General features: G+C 44.7%; 1 protein-coding gene across 1 annotated transcript; it reads right to left on the bottom strand.

The window, feature by feature from the left end:
* Window positions 1-218: 218 nt before the first annotated feature.
* LOC123398658 (heat stress transcription factor B-1-like) lies at window positions 219-5283 on the bottom strand. Its single transcript, XM_045093110.1, has 2 exons — window positions 4534-5283; window positions 219-1382 (listed from the first exon to the last, which is right to left on the bottom strand). The coding sequence occupies exons 1-2, from the start codon at window positions 4795-4797 to the stop codon at window positions 741-743; spliced, it is 906 nt and encodes a 301-aa protein (XP_044949045.1). The 5' UTR covers window positions 4798-5283; the 3' UTR covers window positions 219-740.
* Window positions 5284-22313: the final 17030 nt, after the last annotated feature.

Genomic DNA, 22313 nt, shown 5'->3' with positions numbered 1-22313 from the left:
CTAGCAGTGGCCTTCTTTTTTTAGGCAGTAAGTATATCTATTATTTTTTAAAGTAGTAGCGTTTAACCGATGAAATAAAAAGTAGACGCATCGTATTACTAAAAGCCATTTTACTTTCAAGATTGACTATAACTGACACTGAAAAAAATTATAATTCTTGCAACTGAAGATAATTGGAGGAACAAAAATATCAGTTTGTATTTGACGACAGAACTCAGGGTACAATCAGCTGCATATCTCAAATGGGGTGTATAGCTTTACACCTTGTCAAACTTGGTGCTCCTAGCATTAGTCCTGCAGACCTTTATGTGTGTATGATCGGATCCAACGGTAAAGAGGAGCCAGCTGCGTGGCTTCAATCAGCATGACCTGAGCTCCATCTTCCAATCTCCCAATCTTCTTCCAGTCGCAAAAAAAAAAAAAAAAAAAAAAAAAAAAAAACTTCGAACACTCTTCACCTTGCAGTCCTTTCCTTCCTATTTCTTCGGTGTACCAGGATTAGTTCTTAGGTTCTTACACGCGCATTAGCTATGGACTTTTGTGCCCTGACAAGTTTTCTTATCTTAAAAGTCTTTCTGCAAAGAACAACGTTGATCGAATGGGAGGAGCCGGTGTTGGCTTTGTTGCCAACTGGAGTAGCCATCAGCGCGGCCATGCTGCCCATGCACGCGTACAGATGTACAGTAGCGCGCGCCCCTGCTGGGTGCAGCCGCCCGGCCCCGGCCGCGGCGAAGCGCGCATCAGTTCCCGCCGCCGCAACGCGCCGGCCAGGACGACGGCACGCCGACCCACGGCTCCCCGATCCTCGTCATCTTGACCGACCGCTCGCCGGCCGCCGCCTCGTCGCACCGCCCCCTCTTCCTCGCCGACGCGTCCTTGAGGATCACGCCGAACAGCTTCACCTTCTTCTCGCAGCACTGCTCCTGGTCCGCCGAGCCCGAGCGGGCGCCGCCGGCCGCGCCTTGCATGTCTTCGTCCATCAGCAGGCGCAGGTCCAGCTGCCGGACGTCCAGGAAGCGCGAGAGGAAGCCCAGCAGCTCCTCGCAGTGCCGCCGCGCCATAGCCAGCTCAGCCGCCAGCGCGTGGTTGTCCTTCCTGAGCTGCTCGTTCTCGCTGCTGAGATCCGGGCGCGTCGGCGAGGATGCCGAGGAGGAGCTGAGGTCGTTGCCGGTGCCGGACGTGCTGGCAGACGCGGGAGGCAGAGCCGGCAGCGGCGGGGGGAATGCGACGTTTACGGCCGTTCCGCAGGTTTTAGAGGACTGGGGAGTCGTCGTCGTCGTCGTAGCCTTGCGGCGACGGATGCCGGAGAGGAGGCTTTGCTCGCCACGCCGGAAGTTCTCGTTTGCGAACTCCCACCGGTCCGGCACCACCTTCCGAAAACCCTGCATATAGTTTACACCTGGTCTGTCAGTATCCGACGAGGTACATTTCCATACATGTGTCGATCAAGAAGCATTTTCAAACATGTCCCTTCCTTGTTCCCAAAGAATTTCCAAAGAGAATCATTAAATATTTCATTACTCCTCACATATTTCAGTACTCCCTCAGTTTTTATTTACTCCGCATATTAGGTTTGTCAAAAGTCAAACTTTTTATACTTTTAACAAGTTTGTAAGAAAATATATTATCATATACACCATCAAATCTATACCGTTGGATTCATCTTTGCATACATTTTCACATCATATAAATTTGTTACTATAAATGTTCGTGTTATTTTCTACAAACTTGATCAAACTTTATAAAGTTTGACTTCAGTCAAAGCTAATATCCGGAGTAAACAAAAACAGCGGGAGTATTATTTTCGACATTGAGCGACATCACATATATCCAGGTGTCATCCAATGTCTCTTGGAAGTAAATATCATATCCACCTGAGTATCATTAATAGCTCATTAGCGAGCCATCCTTTTGTTAATTTTAGTTCACTGATAGCTACTGCCTCCATCCGGGTGATCTATTAAGGCCCTTCTCCTCTTGAGCTAAAGTTGACCACAAAATTTAACTAATAAAGTGTAAACTATTTGCCACAAAAATTATACAATGACAACCTCTTTCAAATAAAAATCCAACAATATACTTTTTTTATTCCATAACTTATATTTTTTTAGTTTATAGATAGGCGAAGTTTGATCCAAAATGGGGCCGATAAACAAGGATGGGGGTAGTACAAGATTGCGGCATCTTTGATTTATCTTTTACTCATCGGACATAATCATAGAAAATATATTTTCATGCTTTGACCAACAGTTAGTGCAATAATTTATAGTTTATGTTGAACTAAATAGACATCATTAGTTTTGTAAAAAAGAATCTATGGTTTTGTAGCCATTGACCACATATTGTAGTAGTGATTTATGGCCAAAGCATGAATTAGACAGTCAAAGTGCAACACAAGGGCAAATTAGGAACGCAACATATTAAGTGAGAACAATAAGATCAGTTTAAATGATGTGATTCTTTCTGTTTACCTTGAGCTGGCTGATTTTTCTTGTCGTTGAAGCATGGTATTCTAAAAACTAAGAAAACCCACATAAACGAAATTATGGCTTACTGAATCCTACAACAAACTATACAAGACGTTCTTTGTTGCGATCATAATAAGTGAAAAATAAGTTTTTAAATATATTTGGGTTGCAATCAATTGTTGCTTTTCTCTCTCTATCGTAAAAGGTCTTTATTCCGCATAATCTCTCGTTGCAACTTTGACTAAGTTTTGGGGATTTTTCTTTTGCTGTTTTCACCATAGTTTCCTGAATGCTAACATACTTTGACTATGTTTTATTTTTTGGAGGGGGGGGGGGGCGTATTTTTCTGGATGACAAATAAATTGACCGTGATTTCTGAAGCATCGCTCACTTTTGAAATAAAGCAATACTCTGCATAAATCTAACGCTAGCGACCTCCTTTCGTAGCATTTCCAATTCAATGTGGAGTAGTTGAAGGGCCTCTTTTGCTTGAAGATTTATTCCCCCAAGAATTCGTTCTGTAGAGAATTTCCTCGCGGAAACAATGTATTGAAGATTTTTTTCCTTTTTGACTACCGAGAGATGAACATATCTCGATGCGTATGTGATGAATGTGCACTGCGTAAGTATACACCATGAGCTTTAGTTATCCAATGTGTATGTGTATGTCTAAAGAACCTATAAATTTCTTTTTTGAACCTATAAATTTCTATAGATCAGAGTCCTTGTCGCAAAAAGAAGAAAAAAAACTACGGTAGTTTCGAGAAGAATGCACGAAAATATCCGGTCGAAAGTTCCACGAAGCTTCCAGCCCCCGTGGAATCACAAGTGAGGACGCACTAGCTCAGAACCCCAACCTTGTGCCTGCAAGGTGCCGGTCACATATGTAGGTCCTCCGGTGGGGTGTCAAACGATGATGGCCGAGCACTAATTTTGCTTTTAATGGAACCTGTTGGCTTCCATTTCTTGCGTGGTGCCGCGTCCGTCCTTTCGATCATTTGCACACTTATGGTATGGGTGACCGTCACGTCCAGATAACCGGCCACACATTTTGTCAAAAGGAAAAGGCGAAGGCGACATCACCACCCAGCACTGGCCGCGTTTTTTGCATCACCCTCGAAGCTGTACTGTCGTCTTTTCTCTCTGTTTTCCAAGCAGCTACGATCCAATTATATTATCAAAGCGTGGGAAACTGAAATGGTTTGTTGACTTGCAGACGGCACACGCACGGGTAGTTTTTTTTTCTTTTTCTTTTTTTTGAGTTGGCGCACACGTACGTAGCTAATTTTGTTGCTACCTACGACCCTGTCAACGGTCAGCATGCACGAAGAGGCTCCTCTATACATCGTTGGCATGGCAAACACGACAAGCAAAACGCTTTGCTCGTTTTCTACGTTTTAGGTCGACCAGAAGGGCCCTTTTGAGTGTCATCTTTCCTCCATATTGTTCCAACAAACGGCCTAGCTAGCATAGCCTCTTTTTTCAAGATGTCACCTTCTTCCGTGCGTCTGTTCTGCACAGAGGGTGTAGTTATAAGCTACTAGCTCGAGATGGTTCACCCGTTCGCTGTGTCCAAAGTCCAAACGCGCTTTTGAACGGAGACCCCACCGCACACAGTGCAACATGAGCGCTGGCTAGCCATATGTGGCGATCCTAGCAGCGGATCCATTCTAGGACGTGTACGGTTGCGAGTTGAGACAGCAAAATCACTGCTACGTAGCGTGAGTACGCACTATGTCGTGTGGAGAACAAAAGCTAGTACAAGGACCGGGAGCTTTCCGTGGACACGTCAGGGGCGTGTTGTCTGGGAGCTGCCGCGCGCATCTCATCTCATCTCATCTAATCTAATCTAATCTAATCTCTTCTGGTGCAACCCACTAGGATGGATATCGATCACTTCATCTCGAATCTCTAATCACTCACCAAAGAGAGAGAAAAAAATCACATAATAAAGAACAAGCAAGAAGTAGAGTGCAGATGGGAGTGATTAATTTAGTGAAGGCAGAGGTAGAGTAGAGTAGAGTATTGCAAGGCAGTGTTAGTTTGGAGGAGGGTGGTTACGTACGTAGGTGTTGAGCTGGCGGACGAAGGAGGAGAAGTTGCAGTGCTTGAAGTGGAGCGGGAGGAGGTCGCGGGCGAGCTCCACCGGCTTCCACACCACGAACGACCGCCCATGCTCCCCCCACGAGATCACCTCGTCCGTCCCGCGCTCCTCCACCATCTGGTGCGTCTTGGTCAGGAACGGCGCCGGCCCTCCGCCGCCTCCCTTCATCACAACGCCGCCGCCACCCTTCTGCTGCTGCTGCTGCGCCGCCGCCGCCCCGGCCATCCCCGCCCGCTTAATAATCACCTAACAGTAACAGATGCCTCTCTACCTAATACTAATAAGCTTGTTGTGTGTATGTATGTATGTATGTATGTACGTGATTGGAGTATAATCAAGGATGGATGGAGAAGCTAGCTAGCAGGAGACGGCGGCGGAGAAGAGGAGGAGCGCGGTGAGGAACTCCCAGCCCCAGACGTAGAACCCGGTGACGACACCGCGGCCTCCTCCCATGTAACCGGCACGGTGGTGCGTCCGCCTCCCTTCAGCCGGGTTTTGTCCGTGGTCACCACCACGACGCCTCGACTCTCCTCCCTTCTTCTACCTCCGCTAGCCCCGCCCGCCCCTGCAGCAGCGCAGAATATAAAGGTCGACGGAGAGGCGGCGAGGGGGGCTCGGCACCGCACGACGTCGGGAGCGCGGCGCGAGCGCGAGCGGAGGCTGCTTTCGGCCCGGGGCTCTGACTGGCTTTGAGTGCGTGCGTGCGTGCGTGCTCGCTCCCGGCCCGGCCGGTCCAAATAAGAAGCTTCCCCAAGAGTCGTGGCCGCTGCGCGCTCTGCCGTGCTCCGTGGACGGCGTCCACCGTGGACCAGACAAGACTAGCGGCCGCGTGGGTGTCGCGGGTTTGTCCATGGCGTATGGTGGGACGGGTGCATGGAGGCAGCGGGGGGCGGGCGAGGAGGAATCGGGTGTGCTTTCGTCAACGCACCTGGGCCGCTTCTAACGCTTCGAGAAATGTCGGGACCGGAATTTCTTCTCCGTTCCGTTCCCTTATCTTTCTTTTGGGTTTTTTTTTTTCCGGGGAGAAAGCGACGGCATCGAAAGCGGATTTTCTCGATTCGGTGGCGGCTTTGCCCGTTTGCATCCATCCATCGCCGATCCCGATCGGTTTGTCCTCTTCCTCCTCTCGGTCTCGTGCCACCTGTATCTGCATGTATCCTTCTAGTCTGACTCAACTTTATCAATCCCAACCCAACGCCACAGACGACGGAAAACGGTGCACAAAACACAACCGGCTGAGTGCACGCTTCTTTCTCTGGACGTTTCTCTCGCCTACAGCAGCTGTAGTTCCTGGAAGATTCAGGCCGCGTTCGGTGCACAGGAATTCTGTAGGTCCGATTTCCACCGGATTATTTCCCTGTAAGCAGGAATCAGCACTGTAAATTTCACAGGAAAGTATCCACGGCCTGTAATTTTCAAGGGAAATATAACATCTGCCCAGATCAAAGGAAACGACCTGTGGGAAACCTTTGGCTTGGGTTGACAAATAAAACATGTGATCAATTGTATAAAAGTGATGCCTTCGTAGGGGTAAAGATGTCTTCCCAATACACATTCTTTCATTTTGTATATAAGTAGGTCTTTCACATTGCAATAAAATTACTGCATCATTTAGATTCTTTATTTGTCCCTTTGCATTCTTTCTACAACACGTTATCAACGCATAGGCTCTACCAAGAGAGCAAATTGACGACAGAAAAAAAGATCTGTCGCGTGTATGCGCTAAGACGCTCGACCACTACGCCGCTCAATCCAGCGCGGCAGCACAACGCCACTCAATCGGCCGATCACAGTGGCAACAAAATCACGTGATGGCACGATTGCGCAGGGACATGCAGCAACAGCGCCTCGGAGCATGCATGAGATTAATCAATTTTGGTTGTCTTCTTGCGATTAAAAGATACTGAGTAAGAAGATCTGATCCATTGTGTTTTCTTACGAGAATTTCTTCATCTCTTCATCGATTCAATCACGAAGAGGCCGACTGCATGGAAACAGCAATGCCATTGGGGCCGATGGCTGCCGATGCCTGGACGAGGAGCCGGATCATCGAACTAGGGATGTGTTCCTTCAACAAAGGCGACGAATCAGTTCCTATTCGTCCACAACAAAAGGATCAGCATGCATGCATCCGCACGGGATCCGCATACATGCATCCGCACGGGAGAAAACAATCAGGAGAACACTTATTTGATTTCCTTTCTCTGGTCATACAAGGATTTATCCACTCACATGCATCCGTATAATAAATTGATTAGAAGAAAGTAGCCCATACAATTAAGATCTACTAATCACTATTGTGCAATTTCTATTCATCTGTGATGTATGTACTCATAGCTTGGATCGAGCGTGTGCTAGTTCAAGAAAAAAAAGGGGAAGATCTTCACCTAAGCGACCTGGTACGGAGCAGTCAAGAGCAGCGGACTACTTAATACTCGTACACGGCAACATAGATGGATTCGCATCCTCCGGTCATGAGCCTCGGTCCCGTCACAGTGCAATAGCGTCTGCATCCCGACACAACCGCGCCAAGACAAAAGACCATGTGTGAGGTTAGTTCTGCAAGGCAACGCGCTCCGACGCAAAAGTGGGCGCTCATAGCCGCGGCCTCTCGGCGGTGTGGAATGGCCGGTACCCCGTCGAGCGGTGCCCTTCAGCCAGATGGCCTCAATCTCTAGGCTACTCGCGGCGATTAAGAGGAAATTCCTCTCATGAATTTGTAACCGCACGGGGACGGATAAGTCTATCTCTTTGGCTATTTTTATATGAGCCATCGGATTAATCTATAATCCATTATAAGTTTTTGAAGTTTCTATTTCAGCCTTTAGGCTTATAAGACCGTGAGGTTTAATCCTCAATCTTATTAAAAACTGCAAACAAGTCATAATCCTCGTTGGACTTAACAGTTTAGCCCCAAGGCTTACCGTTTTTAGCAAATAGCCATAAGGTTATTGTTATTTGCGTTTTATGCCACAAGCTTCAGAGCAAATATACAAGATAGACCATCGGGTCTTGCTGAATTGCATAATAATTGATTGTGCATCATTTTACATCATGTATTACATCATGTAAGTGACCGTTTGCGGTCCCAAATCCTCATATATTTTGCACGGGTATGTTTATATTTCTGCATTTACTTGTATTATATGAGTAATATTGTTGCAAAGCAATATGTTTATTTAATTATTCGCTTAGAATATGGGATTTGCTTGCAAATTTGGAAAACATGAGGTACTGAAGTGTATGACACTGCCTGATTATGTCAAATTTTCATTTGTCATAAGGAATCGACAAATGGTACTTACTGCTTAATTGCAGATTATCCAATGTTATTGCAAGGTCTATATTATGTCGTTTCGACATAATGACTACCTTCAATTTTGCACACAACTTATGGATTGCATAATGGCAACAAATTAATTTCGTTCACAACTGCGAGGTCTCCACCACCATATGTTGTGATTACCTTCAATATGTTTTTAATTAACACAAGGTTGTGAGAAGCTCCATAAGAATGAGATCTAGAGTACTTAGTAGTGATTTTCATTGTGTGTTCAAAGCAAAAATGAAGACACAAAGCTTTTGACATAGCCATTATGAGGCCTACACCGTTGGTGCCTACCTTCATGACGTTTTTCCAAATACTTGTCAATTTCGTAGCATTTGTCATTGGTTGTGACTAGAGTGCCACATGCTCCATCAGGAGAGGAATCCAAGGCATTAGTGGCGACTATGCTACGTATTATGCTATGAAGATAATTATGCAAAATACTTGCATATTTTGGTGATTACCTTCCATGAGTACACAACTTATGAGATGTAATCGTAGCAACGAATTAAATTTCGTGCACAACTGAGAGGTTTATGCCACATCATGGTAATTACATTCATGTGTTTAAATAACATACGGTTGTGAAGAGACTATGATTGATTGAAATGTCCATAAGAGTGAGGCACCACCAAGTGGTTGATTACCTCTATGTGTTTTATATGAATTAAAGGTTTATTATTTATAAGGTGACTACCTTTAATTTGAATAACTAATTAATGCATGGGCATTTCATGCAATAAATGGCTGACCTTTTTGAAAGGAAATGCGATGTGATGACACAAGGTCGAAGTCATTATTGAGAATGGGTCATGGACATTAATGATTTTGTCGATCCGTGCCTTTTCGCCACTGAAACTCCACCTACGGAGAATGTCATGGCTATTTATAAATAGCTAAAATATGCAAATTTGCATTTATGTGACATAGCAATGTCTCGGTTCGCAAACTGAGTATTTAAATGAATGATGAATATTCATTTGCCCTTTGGGGACAACCTTAAGGAGATATATGTTGACATAAGCATCACAGAATGAGTATTCATTTGTATTAAGGACTTCAAGTCCATTGATGCTTATAATTCTATTGTCTATAAATCAACACTAAGTTGAGATTATGTGATAAGGAAGTCTCAGACCTTGATTTGATTGTATGTCCTTACTATTGGAAATATGCCCTAGAGGCAATAATAAATTAGTTATTATTATATTTATTTGTTCATGATAATCGTTTATTATCCATGTTATAATTGTATTGATTGGAAACACAGTGCATGTGTGGATACATAGACAAAACACTCTCCCTAGTAAGCCTCTAGTTGACTAGCTCGTTAATCAAAGATGGTCAAGGTTTCCTGACCATAGGCAAGTGTTATCACTTGATAACGGGATCACATCATTAGGAGAATCATGTGATGGACTAGACCCAAACTAATAGACGTAGCATGTTGATCGTGTCATTTTGTTGCTACTGTTTTCTGCGTGTCAAGTATTTGTTCCTATGACCATGAGATCATATAACTCACTGACGCCGGAGGAATGCTTTGTGTGTATCAAACGTCGCAACGTAACTGGGTGACTATAAATATGCTCTACAGGTATCTCCGAAGGTGTTCGTTGAGTTAGTATGGATCGAGACTGGGATTTGTCACTCCGTGTGACGGAGAGGTATCTCGGGGCCCACTCGGTAATACAACATCGCACACAAGCCTTGCAAGCATTGTGACTTAGTGTAAGTTGCGGGATCTTGTATTACGGAACGAGTAAAGAGACTTGCCGATAAACGAGATTGAAATAGGTATGCGGATACTGACGATCGAATCTCGGGCAAGTAACATACCGAAGGACAAAGGGAATGACATACGGGATTATATGAATCCTTGGCACTGAGGTTCAAACGATAAGATCTTCGTAGAATATGTAGGATCCAATATGGGCATCCAGGTCCCGCTATTGGATATTAACCGAGGAGTCACTCGGGTCATGTCTACATAGTTCTCGACCCCGCAGGGTCTGCACACTTAAGGTTCGATGTTGTTTTATGCGTATTTGAGTTATATGGTTGGTTACCGAATGTTGTTCGGAGTCCCGGATGAGATCACAACCGTCACGAGGGTTTCCGGAATGGTCCGTAAACGAAGATTGATATATAGGATGACCTCATTTGGTTACCGGAAGGTTTTCGTGCATTACCGGAAAAGTTTTGGGCTCATCGGTAGTGTACGGGGAGTGCCGGGAGGGGTGTCGGGGACCATCAGGAGGGGTGTCACGCCCCAAGGGGTCTCATGGGCTATGGGAAGAGACAAACCAGCCCCTAGTGGGCTGGAATAAGTTCCCACTAAGGCCCATAAGGTTTGAGAAGGAAAAAACACAAGGTGGAAAGAGTTTCCAAGTGGGAAGGTGGAATCCTACTCCAAGTAGGATTGGAGTAGGACTCCTCCACCTCCAATTTCGGTCAAACCTTTAGGTTTTGAGGCTGCCTCCTCCCCTCCCTCCCTCCTATATATAGTGGGGTTTTAGGGCTGATTTGAGACAACTTTTGCCACGGCAGCCCGACCACATACCTCCACGGTTTTACCTCTAGTTCGCGTTTCCGCGGAGCTCGGGCGGAGCCCTGCTGATATTAGATCACCACCAACCTCAAGAGCGCCGTCACGCTGCCAGAGAACTCATCTACCTCTCCGTCTCTCTTGCTGGATCAAGAAGGCCGAGATCATCGTCGAGCTGTACGTGTGCTGAACGCGGAGGTGTCGTCCGTTCGGCACTAGATCGGAGCGGATCGTGGGACGGATCGTGGGATGGTTCGTGGGACGGTTCGCAGGGCGGATCGAGGGGCGTGAGGACGTTCCACTACGTCAACCGCGTTTCTTAACGCTTCTGCTGTACGATCTACAAGGGTACGTAGATCGGAAATCCCCTCTCGTAGATGGACATCACCATGATAGGTCTTCGTGCGCGTAGGAAATTTTTTGTTTCCCATGCTACGTTCCCCAACAGTGGCATCATGAGCTAGGTTCATGCGTAGATGTAATCTCGAGTAGAACACAAAAGTTTTTGTGGGCGGTGATGTGCGTTTTGCTTCCCTCCTTAGTCTTTTCTTGATTCCGCGGTATTGTTGGATCGAAGCGGCTCGGACCGACATTACTCGTACGCTTACGAGAGACTGGTTTCATCGCTACGAGTAACTCCGTTGCTCAAAGGTGACCGGCGAGTGTCGGTTTCTCCAACTTTAGTTGAATCGGATTTGACCGACGAGGTCCTTGGATGAGGTTAAATAGCAATTCATATATCTCCGTTGTGGTGTTTGCGTAAGTAAGATGCGATCCTACTAGATACCCATGGTCACCACGTAAAACATGCAACAACAATTAGAGGAAGTCTAACTTGTTTTTGCAGGGTATGCTGGTGATGTGATATGGCCAACGATGTGATGTGATATATTGGATGTATGAGATGATCATGTTGTAATAGTTAATATCGACTTGCACGTCGATTGTTCGGCAACCGGCACGAGCCATAGGGTTGTCTTTAAACTAACGTTTGTGCTTGCAGATGCGTTTACTATATTGCTAGGACGTAGCTTTAGTAGTAATAGCATGAGTAACACAACAACCCCGATGGAGACACGTTGATGGAATCATGATGATGGAGATCATGGTGTGACGCCGGTGACAGGAAGATCGTGCCGGTGCTTTGGTGATGGAGATCAAGAAACACATGATGATGGCCATATCATGTCACTTATGAATTGCGTGTGATGTTAATCCTTTATGCAAATTATCTTGCTTAGAACGACGGTAGCATTATGAGGTGATCTCTCACTAAAATTTCAAGACGAAATTGTGTTCTCCCCGACTGTGCACCGTTGCGACAGTTCTTCGTTTTGAGACACCACGTGATGATCAGGTGTGATAGACTCAACGTTCACATACAACGGGTGCAAAACAGTTGCACACGTGGAACACTCGGGTTAAGCTTGACGAGCCTAGCATGTGCAGACATGGCCTCGGAACACATGAGACCGAAAGGTCGAGCATGAATCGTATAGTTGATATGATTAGCATAGAGATGCTTACCACTGAAACTATTCTCGACTCACGTGATGATCGGACTTGAGATAGCGGATTTGGATCATGTACCACTCAAATGACTAGAGAGATGTACTTTTTGAGTGGGAGTTCTTAAGTAATATGATTAATTGAACTAATTGTCTTGAACATAGTCTAATGGTCTTTGCGAATTACGATGTAGCTTGCGCTATAGCTCTACTATTTTTATATGTTCCTAGAGAAAATTTAGTTGAAAGTTGATACTAGCAAACTTTGCAGACTGAGTCTGTAAAACCGAGGATTGTCCTCGTTGCTGCGCAGAAGGCTTATGTCCTTAATGCACCACTCGGTGTGCTGCACCTCGAGCGTCGTCTGTAGATGTTGTGAACATCCGACATACATGTTTCTGATGACTACACGATAGTTCAGTACAAAATACTTAATGGCTTAGAAGCAAGGCGTCGAAGACGTTTTGAAACGTCACGGAACATAAGAGATGTTCTAAAGATATGAAATTGTGATTTCATGCTTGTGCCCTTGTTAAGAGGTATGAGACCTTCGACGAGATTCTTTGTCCACGAAGTAAAGGAGAAAAGCTCAATCGTTGAGCGTGTGCTCAGATTATCTGAGTACGACAATCGCTTGAATCAAGTGGGAGTTGATCTTCCAGATAAGATAGTGATGGTTCTCCAAAGTCACTGCCACCAAGCTGTGAGAGCTTCGTGATGAACTATGACATATCAAGGATAGATACAATGATCCTTGAGCGATTCGCGACGTTTGACACTGTGAAAGTAGAAATCAAGAAGGAGCATCAATAGTTGATGGTTAGTAAAACCACTAAGTTTCGAGAAAGGCAAGGGCTAGAAGGGATACTTCGTGAAACGGCAAAGCAGTTGCTGCACTAATGAAGAGACCCCAGATTAAACCCAAGCCCGGGACTAAGTGCTTCTGTTATGAGGGGAACGGTCACTGAGGCAGAGCAACTCTAGATACTTGGTAGATAAAGAAGGCTGGCAAAAGTCGAAAGAAGTATATTTGATATACATGATGTTGATGTGTACTTTACTAGTACTCCTAGTAGCACGAGGGTATTGGATACCGGTTCGGTTGCTAAGTGATTAGTAACACGAAATGAAAGCTACGGCATAAACCAAGACTAGCTAAAGGCGAGGTGACGATACGTGTTGGAAGTGTTTCCAAGGTTGATATGATCAAACGTCGCACGCTCCCTCTACCATCGGGATTGGTGTTAAACCTAAATAATTGTTATTTGGTGCTTGCGTTAAGCATGAACATGATTGGATCGTGTTTATTGCAATACGGTTATTCATTTAAAGAGAATAATGGTTACTCTATTTGCTTGAATAATCACCTTCAATGGTTTATTGAATCTCGATCGTAGTGTTACACATGTTCATGATATTGGTGCCAAAAGATACGAGGTAATGATGATAGTACCACTTACTTGTGGCACTGCCGCTTGAGTCATGTTGGTATAAATTGCATGAAGAGGCTCCATGCTGATGGATCTTTACTCACCTGATTTCGAATCACTAGTGACATGCAAATCATACCACATGAGCAAGGCCTTGTTTTCATTGAGATGAAACAAGATAGTAACTTGTTGGAAGTGATACATTTTGATGTATGCAGTCCAGTGAGTGCTGAGGCACGCAGTGGATATCATTATGTTCTTACTTCACTGACGACTTGAGTAGATACAAGAGTATTTACTTAATGAATCACAAGTCTGAAATATTGAAAAGTTCAATTCTGTTTCGAAGTGAAGTTCGTCGTAACAAGAGGATAAACTGTCTACGATATGATCATAGAAATGAATATCTGAGTTACGAGTTTTGGTACGCAGTTAAGACAATGTGGAAATTGTTTCGCAGTTCATGCCACCTGGAACATCATAGTGTGATGATGTGTCTGAACGTCATAGCCACGCACTATTTGGTATGGTGCATGCTATGATGTCTCTTATCGAATTACCACTATCGTTTATGGGTTATGCATTAGAGACAACCGCATTCAGTTTAAATAGGGCGCCGCGTATTTCCGTTGAGATGACACAGTATAGACTGAGGTTTAGAGAAATCTAAACTGTCGTTTCTTGAAAGTTTGGGGCTTCGAAACTTATGTGAAAAAGGTTTTAGTCTGATAAGCTCGAACCCAAAGCGGATAAATGCATCTTCATAGGATATCCAAAACAGTTGGGTACATCTCCTATCTCAGATCCGAAAGCAAAGTGTTTGTTTCTAGAAACGGATCCTTTCTCGAGGAAAGGTTTCTCTCGAAAGAATTGAGTGGGAGGGTGGTAGAACTTGATGAGGTTATTGAACCATCACTTCAACCAGTGTGTAGCAGGGCGTAGGAAGTTGTTCCTATGGCGCCTACACCAATTGAAGTGGAAGCTGATGATGGTGATCATTGAGCTTCGAATCAAGTTACTACAAACCTCGTAGGTCGACAAGGTCGCGTACTGCTGCAGAGTGGTACGGTAACCCTGTCTTGGATGTCATGTTGTTGAGCAACAGTGAACCTACGGGTTATGGAGAAAGCGATGGTGGGCCCAGATTCCGACAAATGGCTGGTAGCCATGAAATCCAAGAGAGGATCCATGTGTGAAACCAAAGTGTAGACTTTGGTAGAACTACTTGATGGTCATGGGACTATTGGGTAAAATGGATCTTTAAAAGAAGACAGACGATGATGGTGATAAGTCACTATTAAGAAAAGCTCGACTTGTCGCAAAGATGTTTTCGACAAGATCAAACAGTTGACTATGATGAGACTTTCTCACTCGTAGCGATGCTGAAAGTCTATTAGAATTATGTTAGTTGTTGATGCATTATTTATGAAATATTGCACGTAGGATGTCAAAACATTGTTTTCTCGACAGCTTCCTTGAGCAAACATTGTATGTGATACAACGAGAAGGTTTTGTCGATCCTAAAGATACTAGCAAGTATGCAAGCTCCAGTGATCCTTCAATGGACTGGTGCAAGCATCTCGGAGTTGGAATATACACTTTGATGAGATGATCAAAGATTTTGGGTGTGTACAAGGTTTATGAGAAACTTGTATTTCCAAAGAAGTGAGTAGGAGCACTATAGAATTTCTGATAGGTATATGTGGTTGACATATTGTGGATCAGAAGTAACGTAGAATTTCTGTAAAGCATACAAGATTGTTTGAAAGAAGTTTTCAAAGGAGTACCTGGATTACGCTACTTGAACATTGAGCATCAAAGATCTATGGAGATAGATCGAAAACGCTTAATAGAAGTTTCAACAAGATGCATGCCTTGACAAGTTTTTGAAAGAGTTCAAAATAGATCAGCAAAGAAGGAGTTCTTGGTTGCGTTGTGAGGTGTGAATTTGAGTAAGACTCAAAACCCGACCACGGCAGAATAAAGAGAATAGACGAAGGTCGTCTTCTATGCCTTAGCCGTAGAATCTAAAGTATGTCATGCTGTGTACCGCACCTAATGTGTGCCTTGACTCAAAGTCTGTTGAGGGTACAGAGAGTGATCCATGATTGAATCGCTAGCAGCGGTCAAAATTTATCCTTAGTAACTAATGGACTAAGGAATTTTTCTTGATTATGGAGGTGGTTGAAGAGTTCGTCGTAAAGGGTTACGTCGATGTAAGCTTTGACACTAATCCGAATAACTATGAGTAGTGAAACGGATTCGTATAGTAGAGTAGATATTTGGAGCATTTCCGAATAGCATGTAGTAGCAGCATCTATAAGATGACATAAAGATTTGTAAAGAACGCACGGATCTTAAAGTTTCAGAACCGTTGACTAAAACCTCTATCACGAGCAAGACGTGATCAGACCCCATAACTATATGGGTGTTGGATTCGTTGGAATCACATGGTGATGTGAACTAGATTATTGACTCTAGTGCAAGTGGGAGACTGTTGGAAATATGCCCTAGAGGCAATAATAAATTAGTTATTATTATATTTCTTAGTTCATGATAATCGTTTATTATCCATGCTATAATTGTATTGATTGGAAACACAATACTTGTGTGGATACATAGACAAAACACTGTCCCTAGTAAGCCTCTAGTTGACTAGCTCGTTGTTCAAAGATGGTCAAGGTTTCCTGGCCATAGGCAAGTGTTGTCACTTGATAACAGGATCACATCATTAGGAGAATCATGTGATGGACTAGACCCAAACTAATAGACGTAGCATGTTGATCGTGTCATTTTGTTGCTACTGTTTTCTGCGTGTCAAGTATTTGTTCCTATGACCATGAGATCATATAACTCACGAACACCGAAGGAATGCTTTGTGTGTATCAAACGTCGCAACGTAACTGGGTGACTATAAAGATGCTCTACAGGTATCTCCGAAGGTGTTCGTTGAGTTAGTATGGATCAAGACTGGGATTTGTCACTCCGTATGACGGGGAGGTATCTCGGGGCCCACTCGGTAATACAACATCACACACAAGCCTTGCAAGCAATGTAACTTAGTGTAAGTTGCGGGATCTTGTATTACGGAACGAGTAAAGAGACTTGCCGGTGAACGAGATTGAAATAGGTATGCGGATACTGACGATCGAATCTCGGGCAAGTAACATACCGAAGGACAAAGGGAATGACATACGGGATTACACGAATCCTTGACACTGAGGTTCAAACGATAAGATCTTCGTAGAATGTGTAGGATCCAATATGGGCATCCAGGTCCCGCTATTGGATATTGACCGAGGAGTCTCTCTGGTCATGTCTACATAGTTCTCGAACCCGCAGGGTCTGCACACTTAAGGTTCGACGTTGTTTTATGCGTATTTGAGTTATATGGTTGGTTACCGAATGTTGTTCGGAGTCCCGGATGAGATCACGGACGTCACGAGGGTTTCCGGAATGGTCCGGAAACAAAGATTGATATATAGGATGACCTCATTTGATTACCGGAAGGTTTTTGGAGTTACCGGGAATGTACCGGGAATGACGAATGGGTTCCGGGAGTCCATCGGGGGGGGGGGGGGGGGGCAACCCACCCCGGGGAAGCCCATAGGCCTTGAGGGTGGCACACCAGCCCTTAGTGGGCTGGTGGGACAGCCCAAAAGGGTCCTATGCGCCTAGGAAAGAAAATCAAAGAGAAAAGAAAAAAAAAGGAGGAGGTGGGAAGGGAAGGAAGGACTCCCACCCACCAAACCATGTCCAACTCGGTTTGGGGGGGGAGCCTTCCCCCTTGGACTCGGCCGACCCCCTTGGGGCTCCTTGAGCCCCAAGGCAAGGTCCCCTCCCTCCCACCTATATATACGGAGGTTTTAGGGCTGATTTGAGACGACTTTTCCACGGCAGCCCGACCACATACCTCCACGGTTTTTCCTCTAGATCGCGTTTCTGCGGAGCTCGGGCGGAGCCCTGCTGAGACAAGGTCATCACCAACCTCCGGAGCGCCGTCACGCTGCCAGAGAACTCTTCTACCTCTCCGTCTCTCTTGCTGGATCAAGAAGGCCGAGATCATCGTCGAGCTGTACGTGTGCTGAACGCGGAGGTGCCGTCCGTTCGGTACTAGATCGTGGGACTGATCGCGGGATTGTTCGCGGGGCGGATCGAGGGACGTGAGGACGTTACACTACATCAACCGCGTTCACTAACGCTTCTGTTGTACGATCTACAAGGGTACGTAGATCACTCATCCCCTCTCGTAGATGGACATCACCATGATAGGTCTTCGTGCGCGTAGGAAAATTTTTGTTTCCCATGCGACGTTCCCCAACAGCACATGGGTTTCCGGAAAGACCCGACATCAGTTATGATGTAGCATACCTTCTCAGTATAAGTGGAATTATGTTTTGATACTAAATTGGCAGAACAAATCCATGCGGTTGATGTATGTAATGGCTACATACTCACATGGATCATTCAGTTCGGATATATATATTGAAGTCGTTAAAATGGCTAAATATTCCGAATCCAGTGATAAATCGCAACATATGCGTGAAGCTTCAGAAGTCATTCTTTGACTCTAAATTTGGTCGGAGTGTCGTGTGTGAAAGTGCATGCTATGCCCCTAATCGACTTTTGGTGTTAATGACAACACATACATAGGAAACTAATCCTATTTGTTGAGTGTATCTCAGGATGGCAAGTACTTTACTAGATTGAGAATTATGTGCCAAAGGTGGTCTGAGAAGATCGGGATTTATATTTTGAGAAGGCTCGGGACTAAGAAAAGATGATGTAGACTATTCTTTTGAGTTTACCGATATTGAGTATAGGGATCCCGCACTATTAAGAGGGGATCACAGGTTTTGCGATGAACTTGCTCGTACCACATCTCCACTGTCATACCCAATACCACATATTCTCCACTCTGTTCTTATATCAAAACAGGTCTATTGCCTCGGACGTCCGAGGGCCGGACGACCGGCAGACTTCGGAAATATGGAGCCCTCCACCAAAAGTTTGTGAGTCATATAACTCGGATTTCCGGCTCCCTCTGGACATCCGAGGGCCGGACGTCCGACCAGCCTCAGAAATCTGGAGCCCTGCACCAGAAGAACATGAGCTCTATAACTCGGATTTCCGGCTCTCTCCGGACGTCCGAGGGCCGGACGTCCGTTCCCCTTCGGAAATCCGAAACCTCCCACCAGAAGAAGTTGAGTCTAATAACTCGGATTTCCGGTCCTCTCCGGACGTCCGGTCGCTGTTCAATTCACAGTGTTTTTAGTCATATCTACAGGCCTCGGACGACCGACCCCTGTCGGACGTCCGACCCCTCGTGGACGCCCGGACTTCCGCCAACTGTCGGACGTCCGGACCCTGTGTGACTTAAAATGTCCCCAACGGCTGGTTTTCACTCCCCACTATATATACTCTTCTCCCACCTCGTGAAAGTGTGTTCAACACAGCTAGAATACATCCAAGAACACCTTTCTTCTCACTCACTCTTCTCTACACCAAATCCTAGATCCCAAGAGCATTTGTGAGTCCCTTTGAGTGTTGTTCCAATCAAAAGATAGATCGTCCCCCTCTCCTCCTTCCCACCAAAGTGATTTGTGATTTGAGCAAGTTTTGGGCAATCCCCGTGATCTTGTTACTCTTGGAGGTTGGAGACTCCTAGGCGTTAGGAGTCTTCGGAGAGGAATCAAACCATTGTGATTTCCCCCGGAAAGTTTGTGAAGGTTTGGAAGCCACCTCAAGGCTTACCACTAGTGGTTGAGAAACGCCTTCGTGGAGTTATCTCAAAGGGAGAATAGTGTGAGCCTTCGTGGCGTTGGTGTGCCTTCGTGGTAACATCCGCCCCTCTAACGGTGACGTAGCTTCCCTCCAAGGAAGTGAACATCGGGATACATCCTTGTCTCTCTTGGAGTTATTCCTAACCCTAACTCTCTACTTGTGTTAATCCTTATTACGTACTTGTATTTGATTATTGTTTACCGCTTGTCTTACTTCACTCTAAATAGCTTACTCCTTTTCGTAGCAATTATTAGGCCTGCACTCATATTCCGCACTTTTGCCTAAAATTGCTAAGTAATTATTAAAATTTGGATTTGTACCTATTCACCCCCCCCTCTAGGTCCATCTCGATCCTTTTCAGTGTGGTACAACCGACTAAGTGAGTTACTCCTTGACAAGGATTACTCTAATACTGATGATTGTTGATGTGTATTCATGAAGATATCATGAATTGGATTTACATCTTATTATTGGTGTGGATGATCTTATCATCACTGTCTATACAAGACATATTAAATACACACAATCATTTTGAGACGGATATTTGGGTCAAACCAAATGATGCTAAGTTTATAGCTTTAGCCAAATCCCTCGGGGATAAATGTATGACAATATTTATATATCTGGAAATATTGAAAAAGTTTAATATAGATATATCTTATCAAAGACACATATGGTCATATTGTACCTGACATGGGACACAAGTCCATGGGAGATGGTGAAGTGATAATGGACATGAAGTTCCATATCTGAGTACCGTCGGAGCACTCATATATATTGCAAAGTAAGTCAAGCCTAACACTATATTTGTTGGAAATTTATTGAGAGCAATCCCTAATAAAAGGTATAATGGTTGGTGTAAGGAATATCCTGTGATATGTCCAAGGCATAAAAGGTCTTGATTATTTCCATCGGGAAAATCAAGATGGGACCATGGTGTGATATCCTGATAGTGGCTGATAATCTAATCCCAACAATGCGATATCAAAGACTGGATTTAATGGAAGAGTATTCTGAGGGAAGCCTTCAGAATAGACTCTAAATGAGTCCTTCCTATAATCATTCTGCCATAACTATGTTTGAAGCATGACAAGATATACATGTTTTCGCAGAATGACTGGTCACATGTGAGATCATGTGGACATTCATTGGAATCAAAGATCATTATCTACCAAGATAATGTCACTTGTATTGCTTATGGGTTATATTTATCCTCGTGAATTACAGATATGTAAGAGGGTAAACTGCAAACAAATTATTGTGAGGTTCACAATGTCTCTACCAACGTTTATATTTCAGAATCGCATTCGTGGAATTGGTATGAGACAACATTGATGTTTGAGAAATTCAGGGGGAGTAAAATCCCAAGTTATAACCTGTTGGTGATCTTCAGATCATTCATATTGTACTCTTTTTCCCTTTATGAGTTTTTCAAGATGGTTTCTCATATAAGGTTCTTAGCGAGACAATATAAATACAAATGCGGATGTATGCCATATTGGTTTCTCCTTATATTTTTTCCACTGGGTTTTAAAGGAGTTTTCGATGGCATATTATTATAAGGTTTCTCCTCAATTTTCCCCACATGGTTTTTGGAGGAGTTTTCAGTTTGCAATATACATATGACGAATTGATCAAGGGCGAGTGTTGAGAAATAAAACATGTGATCAATTGTATGGGAGGGATGCCTCTGAGGAAAATTATCAGTTTGGTTATCCGCATATACATCAAGTTCGTGCTGAATTTTTTTTATCAGTTTGGTTACCCACATTCATTGTTGGGTCCGTATAGCACGAACATTAAAACATCTTCGAGCCTGTATGCAGAGAAACGCTCAAATTGATCTTTTCTATGAAGCGAGGTCTGAGTGGTGCAACACTAGTCACATGGATGTGGACGGTTGCACGCGTGGATGCGGTGTGGAGAAGTCGTGTTGTTTTCCTAAGCATCGTCATAAATTACCCTCACCTCCCTTCCTCACCACTCTCTCCCTTCTTCCTCTCTTTCCTAGTCAAACCAGTGGCGACGACGACTACCGGAGCGATAACAGACGATTCAAGACGGCGGCTACCACCACAGTGACTGCAGACCTCCATCGGAGCGCATCGGCCATGTCGGTAAGTTTTTGCCCTCTCTCTAGATTTACTGCTTTAGCATCGGGCTAGATTTAATTTGAACACATGATTGGAGAATTAGGAAGAGGATTGAATACATCGAGGATGGGGGATTCGATTCTGCACCAATGGCTTCTTGAGTTCATGGCATATTTTAGATTACATTGGGGTTGGTGATTGGGGTACAAACTTTCTTATCTAGCCATGGCAACCCTCGAGTCGCGTCGAGCGGCGGTGGGGCGCAGCCATCTTCTTTTCTTCTTCATTATCTTCCTCCTCATCATTTTCATCAAGAAAGATGTCGCCTCTCGCCAACACCCTGACCACCATTTGCACCTCATCGTCGTCCTCCTCCGTAGCCACCAGAGTCCTTGTCGTCTAGCAGGTTACCGTGTTGGGGAACATCGCATGGGAAATGATACATCTCCATCGTATCTACTTTTCCAAACTCTTTTTCCCTTGTTTTGGACTCTAATTTGCATGATTTGAATGAAACTAACCTGGACTGACGCTGTTTTCAGCAGAATTGCCTTGGTGTTATTTTTGTGCAGAAATCAAAGTTCTCCAAACGTCCTGAAAATTTACGGGGAGCAGTTTTGGAAAATAACAAAAATATATGCGCCAAGTTCCACCTCAGGGGGTGGGCCAGTGGGCCCCAAGCCCTGGCTCCGCCACCACCCCCCCTGGTGGCGGTGGGCAGGCTTGTGGGGCCCACACGGCTCTGCCGCCCCCAATTCCATCTCTATAAGATCCCTTTCGTCCCAGAAAAAATAAAAAAGAGAAGTTTTCGTCGCGTTTTCGATACGGAGGCGCCGCCACCACATGTTCTTCATCTGGAGGGTAGATCTGGAGTCCGTCTTGGGCTCCGGAGAGGGGAAATCATCGCCATCATCATCATCAACCTTCTTCCCTCTCCAATTCCATGAAGCTCTTCGTCGTTCGTGAGTAATCTATTCGTAGGCTCGCTGGGCGGTGATGAGTAGGATGAGATCTATCATGTAATCGAGTTAGTTTTGATGGGGATTGATC

The sequence above is a fragment of the Hordeum vulgare genome, chromosome 5H (assembly GCF_904849725.1).
Source record: "Hordeum vulgare subsp. vulgare chromosome 5H, MorexV3_pseudomolecules_assembly, whole genome shotgun sequence".
NCBI lineage: Eukaryota > Viridiplantae > Streptophyta > Magnoliopsida > Poales > Poaceae > Hordeum > Hordeum vulgare.
The sequence above is the reverse complement of the archived record's forward strand: the minus strand, read 5'-3'. Positions and strand labels throughout refer to the sequence as shown.

What these genes read in the sequence shown, in the direction of transcription:
- LOC123398658 (XM_045093110.1), bottom strand. Translation starts at nt 4,797, where the DNA reads ATGGCCGGGGCGGCGGCGGCGCAGCAGCAGCAGCAGAAGGGTGGCGGC. An exon ending in TCCGCCAGCTCAACACCTAC is followed by an intron (nt 1,383 to 4,533) that starts GTACGTAACCAC and finishes AACTATATGCAG; the next exon opens with GGTTTTCGGAAGGTGGTGCC.